This window comes from Malus sylvestris, chromosome 10, assembly GCF_916048215.2.
Source record: "Malus sylvestris chromosome 10, drMalSylv7.2, whole genome shotgun sequence".
Lineage (NCBI taxonomy): Eukaryota > Viridiplantae > Streptophyta > Magnoliopsida > Rosales > Rosaceae > Malus > Malus sylvestris.
The window spans coordinates 25,277,614-25,285,304 of NC_062269.1; the positions used below are offsets into that span (position 1 = coordinate 25,277,614).

General features: G+C 40.4%; 2 protein-coding genes across 2 annotated transcripts; one reads left to right on the plus strand and one right to left on the minus strand.

Annotated features, from left to right (window-relative positions):
• Positions 1–2,937: 2,937 nt before the first annotated feature.
• On the minus strand, positions 2,938–4,128 carry LOC126584360 (uncharacterized). Its single transcript, XM_050248765.1, has 3 exons — positions 4,000–4,128; positions 3,374–3,442; positions 2,938–3,319 (listed from the first exon to the last, which is right to left on the minus strand). Exons 1-3 carry the CDS (start codon positions 4,126–4,128, stop codon positions 2,993–2,995), a joined length of 525 nt encoding a protein of 174 aa, XP_050104722.1. The 3' UTR covers positions 2,938–2,992.
• LOC126584724 (3-hydroxy-3-methylglutaryl-coenzyme A reductase 1-like) lies at positions 3,958–6,544 on the plus strand. Its single transcript, XM_050249056.1, has 3 exons — positions 3,958–5,197; positions 5,333–5,861; positions 5,988–6,544. Exons 1-3 carry the CDS (start codon positions 4,152–4,154, stop codon positions 6,231–6,233), a joined length of 1,821 nt encoding a protein of 606 aa, XP_050105013.1. The 5' UTR covers positions 3,958–4,151; the 3' UTR covers positions 6,234–6,544.
• Positions 6,545–7,691: the final 1,147 nt, after the last annotated feature.

A 7,691-nucleotide genomic window follows, 5' to 3' on the forward strand; every position in this document is an offset into this window, starting at 1 on the left:
AAACTCATTTGAAAATAGATACGTGTTTATTTGTTTGGAGTAATGTTGGTTTACATTTTTATCTTTTTAATTGTTTAGCCACGTGTCTATTTATGATTGGACACTTGTTCATTTCAGCAAAACTTGCTGCTCTTCTTTCATCAACCAATCACCATTCTTACACAATTAAATCTTCTCCTGACATGTTACCGTGTTTTAGACCAATTGAACCGTTAATTGAATGAAGTTGTGTCCCGACGTGTAGTGTTAGTTAATATTCTAATAACTTGGCATATTAGGACATCTTCATCGGCTAAAGAGCGTGGAGGTTTATGTTTTAGTCTTCTAAAATATTATATTTTAAAGTGTAGTCTCGAATGTATTTTTTATTTCCAGCAATATACATTATTCTTTTATGAATACAACAATATATTTACCCTAAAGTTTAGGAAAATAAATTAGTTTCGAATTCATCATTCAGGATATTCAAACCTAGAATCTATCACTCATAAGCGAAGATAAATACTATTATACCGTAATACTAAGTAACCTGGTATTACACACTATTAATTACTGTATTTGGATAGAAAGAGAGAAGGATAGATAAGAAGTCCACCAGAGCTCCATAAAATGCTTTATCGGAGGGTTAAGTATAACCCGTTCGAGACTATAAGATGACTACTTGGAGACAGTCCTACTTGCAGACTAGAATATAACCTTGTTGTTGGAGACAAAAACTGCACACATTTCAGACCAAAAATGACCTACATGCATATTATGCTAGTTATTGTCCCGTTAGTGTATATATATATATATATATATAACCTTGTTATATAAAGATATAAGGTAGTTGTGCATTATTAATAAAACCAAGTTGGGAACCTTGTGCTTTTTTGACTTTGAGTTTGCGAAAAAGTGACTGCCACTTCTTAATTCAACTATTCTCCTTTGGTTGGCCGATATAAATACAACAACTATATAAATATCTTTTTCAAGTTTTGGGAAATAAATAAATAATTTTTTTTCAAGTAATGAACTATCTTGGACGTGATAAATGTTAATGAGATTCTCTTAAAACGGGACACTTTGCCACCTCAAATTTTTATGTCAATTTCTATGTCAAATTTGACTCAAAATCACAAAACTTTCAAATCCAGTCAATAAATAACATTTCGGTTGGAAATACTTTTGATGTCAAATATGCACAGTGACATTCCACCTAGGATTTTGACATTTCCTTTGGAGATGCTCTTAGAACATCTCTAAAGGAGGTATCAATTTTAAAACATCATAATGATATTTAATGGCTTATGTGGCAATTTGACATTTTGAACAATTTTTTGCTCCACTTATATGTTAAATAATAATGTTATTTTAAATTTTCATCTCTTTGTGATGTCCAATTATTGAGACATCCAATCAAATACTTATAATACACAACAGCAGTTATTATATATTGCATCAAATCTATTAAAAAATTATTAAACAATTTTGTTTGTTGCTGTCAAAATTTGACAGATTGACTCAGAGCCACGTACGAATTTGAATGCTCGGTTGAAGAGAGCTTGTTGCTATTTTTTACTATTGTATTCTTGACATCTCCTTTGAATACGCTCTTAGCATTTCTCCTTTGACATATTTTGCTTGATCACACTTGATTAATATTAATAGTAGTTATCATTCGGAGGAAAATAAAAACATGTATGGGAATCTTATATGTATTTTATTTTAGCTTATGAATAGTGATTAGAACGAGAGAGACTATTTTCTCAAGAGATCTTATTTTTGGGCAAACAAAAAGAAAAAGAAGATTTCTACACAACTTTACATATTAAAAAAGAAAATTAATAAAGGTAGCCTCCTATATATGCATATGATACTGTTTTCTTAACAAGATTACAATATTTCATTCATTGATAAAGGGGTATTACAAATATATATCATGAAGCACTCAGCTTAAAAGGGTCATTGCAAACTAGATCTAAAATATTACAATAAAACATCACTAATCGCAAAGCAATTAGTAGACTTAAAGCACTCGTCCGAGCTCACCCAGAACCACGCGTTTACACAGATCAATAAAACTGTTAAACTTCGTGATACAAAGAGATCATGTGAGAACAAAATTTCAAACCATTAATTGAGGTGGGAAGTACGATGCATGTGGGTCGATCACATCACCTAATCACCGTCACAATCCCAAAATACCAAATGGAGTAGATCTAGCAAATCAAACAGCTCCACCTTTCACACGTAGATCCAAAAGACGTAGCACACCAAAACGAAAATTAAAATCATGCACTCTCCTATAGAGAGCAATTAAACTAGCAAACTCTCATACAAAGAGAAATCAAACCAAACTCCAGAACAATTCCTAAAAATTATCAAACAGAAACAAATATAACTTTTTTGGCCTGCAGCCTGTACAAATATAAAAGATAACTTCTGATACGATCTAATTGTTTCCAAAATTAGGAGCAGGATTCTCTCCCCTCCAATTCCCATCATCTTCCCTCATCTCCTCTCACACTTTGCTTTTTGTCTCATTGTCTCTACAAAAAAAAAAAAATCGATATAAAATGTTAACATAGCTTAATCGTAACTATTCAAGTAAGAGGATAGGGAATGGGAGAGAGTTTAGAAGGGCGAATCCTCCTCCCCAAAATTATGAGCACTACTAAGATTTAAAAGAAAGTTGGCATGCTAACCATCATGCTTGTGTAAAGATAGGTTTGAATTTTACAATACAATTCACATAAGCAATGCCTTCTGGAAGCGCTTCGCTATGAAGTGTTGTTGAACCTGGCAACCTGCTAGGGTTTAATTGCTGTAAGTAGTGTTCGGTTCTTTCTGCCTCCCCTACACAACCAGTGGCGGATCCAGGAAATAATGTTAGGGGGGTCAATAAGGAAAGCGCGCAGCGCGCAAATTTTTTTTAACAGAAACGGCATGCATATCGTCATTTCATCGAGTCTTGGTAGGATAGCGCGACCAGCTACTCCAAAATCCTTGTTCAAAGGTCCTGAACGTTCAAACCTGGAGGAAGAGATTGCTTCAACTTGTCGGCCTTCTCGGAATCAAACACACAAAGTGTGTAAAGGTACTTGGAGCACCGAACCTTGAACTTGACAGCATCCTTGGTCCTCTTGATTTTGACATTGCGGGCATCCTTCCTTCTTGCAGTTAGAAGGAAATCCTTGATCTCATGGATCTGCTTCGGCATTTTGCTTGTTGCTCGGTCGAGACCGGAGGCTGTGAGTTCTCTCTCAAAGTTCGAGGAGGCTATCAACGCGCCAGCAGCCTCCTTCTTCTTCAACCTGCAAGCGAACTCTTTCTTCTTCTTTCAGACATTTCGTCGACCACGTGGTGTGCAGCTCCAAGAGGTCGCACCAACAGCTCCAAGGTTATTTCCATGGTTTCCAAGGGGTCGTGTGACCCCATTGACGCCACTGTGGATCTGCCCCTGTACACAACCAATCTATAATTAAACATTGATACACTCAATGCATCTACGACTGACAGTCACACACTCATTTTCTCATCCAACTCTTCAATGTAACCATAAAAGGCTGCACATTAACTCAAATTACCAAAAAAATCACCAAACCTAAATTTAGCTTCCATGGAGGATATAAAGATAGAACCTAAAACCCTAAAAATAACTGAGCAAAGATAGGGATAAAGACAAACAACCAACCAACCATCCAATATAATCGGAAACACAAATATAATTTTCTTACAAAAAATAAAAAAAACTTGTAAGAAAATGAAAAATAAAATAAAAGTAAGAAAGAGGTCGGAAAGATGAAACAAAACAAGAGGTGTACTCCTTTGACTATTTATTTTATGCCTTGTAACTCCGACACGTGCCGATAGGACACTCTTTACTCCTTCCCTTCTGCGTAGCTTCCCCACCCTCGCACGTGCCACTCCCTTCGCACGCGTACGCCAGCTTACTTCCTATATAAACCCCCCTAAACACTCGCTCCACCATTCAAACAGACTCAACGGCAAACATACCAACAAATTTAAGTTAAAAAATTCAATCATTTTTGTGAGTTTCCCGTTTTGCCCACAAGCCTCAGTACTCGCTGTCCTTTTCCTCTCGATCTCCTCCGCCGCTCGATCGCCGCCGGCGCATTTTAGCATCACCAGCCGCGTCAACACACCCGATGGACGTCCGAAGGCGATCGACGATGGACACACCTGCCACCAAGGCCAGAAGTGGGCCGATCAAAGTGAAAGTGGTGGACCACGAGAACGACGTCGTCGTCGTTGGGGCCAAGGCCTCCGACGCCCTCCCGCTGCCGCTGTACCTGACTAATGCTGTCTTCTTTACTCTCTTCTTCTCCGTCGTCTACTTCCTTCTCACTCGGTGGCGCGAGAAGATCAGGACATCCACCCCACTCCACGTCGTGGACCTCTCCGAGATCGTCGCGATAGTCGCGTTCGTCGCCTCCTTCATCTACTTGCTCGGATTCTTCGGGATCGATTTCGTGCAGTCGCTCATTCTCCGCCCCAACAACGACGTCTGGGCTGCCGATGATGAGGAGGAGCACGAGCGCTTGATTTTGAAAGACGACGCACGGAAAGTGCCGTGTGGGGCAGGGCTCGACTGCAGCCCAATTCCACAAATTGCCCCTGTTGCTGCCGCCCCCAAAGCTGTTGCACAGAAGGTGTTTGATAAAGAGGTAGTCCTCTCCACTCCCTGCGATTTCACCACCCAGCCGTTGACGGAGGAAGATGAGGAGGTGGTCAAGTCCGTCGTGGCGGGAACCATCCCTTCGTACTCTCTGGAGTCAAAGCTCGGAGATTGCAAGAGGGCGGCAGCTATCAGGCGCGAGGCGCTGCAGAGGATTACAGGGAAGTCTCTCACTGGTCTGCCATTGGAGGGTTTCGATTACGAGTCAATTTTGGGTCAGTGCTGCGAGATGCCAGTCGGGTACGTTCAGATTCCGGTTGGGATTGCCGGGCCTCTTATGCTCGACGGCAGAGAGTTCTCCGTGCCAATGGCCACCACCGAAGGTTGCTTGGTTGCCAGCACCAACCGTGGCTGCAAAGCTATCAACTTGTCCGGCGGAGCCACCAGTGTGTTGCTGAGAGATGGGATGACCAGAGCGCCTTGTGTGAGGTTCAACTCTGCTAAGAGAGCTGCCGAGTTGAAGTTCTACTTGGAAGACCCCAACAATTATGACACCTTGTCCACGGTTTTCAACAGGTAATTTGAACTTTTCTGTACTGATTTGTATGATTACTTTGATCGGTTTGTTTGATTAACGCTTGAAGTTGTTGCTTTTTAATAATTTTTTGGGTTTAAACTTTTAATTAACTGGGTTTGGGTTTGATTCTTCAGGTCGAGCAGATTCGGTAGGCTTCAGACAATTAAGTGTGCCATTGCTGGGAAGAACTTGTACATGAGATTCACCTGCAGCACTGGTGATGCTATGGGGATGAACATGGTCTCCAAAGGTGTGCAAAACGTTTTGGATTTCCTCCAGAACGACTTCCCTGACATGGATGTGATTGGAATTTCGGGCAACTACTGCTCAGACAAGAAGCCCGCCGCAGTGAACTGGATCGAAGGCCGCGGCAAGTCAGTGGTCTGCGAGGCTGTGATCAAGGGCGATGTGGTGCAGAAGGTGTTGAAAACCAATGTGGCGTCGCTCTGTGAACTTAACATGCTCAAGAACCTTACTGGGTCTGCAATGGCTGGAGCTCTCGGTGGCTTCAATGCACATGCCAGCAACATCGTCTCTGCAATCTACATCGCCACCGGCCAAGACCCAGCTCAGAATGTGGAGAGTTCTCACTGTATTACCATGATGGAACCCATCAACGATGGAAAGGACCTTCACGTGTCTGTCACCATGCCTTCCATTGAGGTAAATTGATTGTCCCTTGATGTTTTTTTACAGTGCTTGGAAATTGGAATCTAGGATTGTTCATACATTGATGTATTTTGATCCTAGAGATGAAGTCTTACATTGGTGTTTGATTGTTCTGTCCAGGTTGGTACGGTTGGAGGTGGGACGCAGCTTGCATCGCAGTCAGCTTGTCTGAACCTGCTCGGAGTGAAGGGTGCTAACAGAGAGGCACCAGGATCAAATGCAAGATTGTTGGCCACTGTTGTGGCTGGTTCTGTTCTTGCTGGAGAGCTTTCTCTCATGTCTGCTATTTCAGCTGGACAGCTTGTGAAAAGTCACATGAAATACAACAGATCAAGCAAAGATGTCTCAGCTGTTGCTTCCGCTTAAGAACTCGAGAGGCCCTAACTTCACCGGCTTACAGAAGCCGAAAGTATGGCCGGAAAGATGTCGAAAGAATAACCGCGGCATGAATCAGTTGTCGATTTGGCATGGGGAGGAAGAGGATCGAGAAATAATGAACAGAACAAACGTACAGCAGGGCTTAGGAAAGAAGGATTGTACTATTTGTATTCTTTTCTTTGTTTACTTTTTTTATTTCGGTGTTAATTTATAACTTTTCTTGCCTTTGTATGAAAGAAATCGTGTAAATTATGATGAAAAGTTTTAGTAGCAATTAATTTACTCGAAAGTTCTTCAAATGCAAGTTCTTTTTCTTTTCATCTTTTTATTTAAATGCAATGTCTCGGGCCTATAATATAACGCTTTGTAATTTAATTTTTCATCAGACATTGTGTTATTTACCGATCCAACAAGTTTCTCTTATTTACGTGAAAAATGAAATTACTGATCCAGCAACTTTATAATGTAATGACATCTAAAGGTGCATACAAGTTTCTCTCCTACTTATGTAATCTCTTTTATGATTGGGGTGTTATGTGCATTGTTATTTTCACGTGCTTAATTGTAAAACTCCAATGATTTCTTTCGGTGTTTGCTTGATTTCTTTTGGGATCAACATCAATGACGATGATGCTTTCTGGTTGATTGTTATTAATGTTTTAAAAGGCGAAAACGAAGCTAAGGTGTTTCATGAATAGGGGCCTGTTTAGACGAAAGTCTTGAAGTGTCAGGTAAAGCCACATGAGACCTAAAATTATTAATATAAATATTTTATGAAACTGTTATTAGCATTCCAAAAATCTCATTTTAGATTTCTCACAAATGTATTTTTCTTTCTAATTATAAAAAGTTTGGAGTGTAAAATAAGATTTTTATAGTGTCAATAACATTCCCATATTTTATATATAATATAATCAACAATAGAGTCGAAATCAAATATTGTAGAAGAATAATCAACAATCAAATAAAAATTTATTCTTTGTAGGTGAGAAGCCCTAACTTTAAAATAAATAATAAAAAAGTCACATATAACGCTTCAGACACGTCTCAACCACATTTAATCGAATTTAAGCCTACTCCCACTTAAGCAAATAACCCCCTCCTTAAGAGCAAGTACACCGGGACTTGCTTTGCCCAGCCCCCAGCACAAAAAACAGCCTGGCCCTCAGTGAAATTGCTCCAGCCCACAAAGTTGCCTGGCACCCAGCCCATGCCAGGCAACAGCCCAACCCAATTTTGACAGACCAAGAAGCTGGCCTATTTGGCTGGCGCGTGCACGACAAGCGCGCCTGGGCGCGAGTAGCCGACAGGCTGCAGAGGGGCTGTCAGCCCACTTGTGTTCCGGATCCCATCAGCGACGTGGCATGCTCATAGCCGTTGGATTTCCAACGGCTAGTTTTTCTAGACCGTTGGATTTCCAATGGTAAAAAAAATTTAAATTTTACT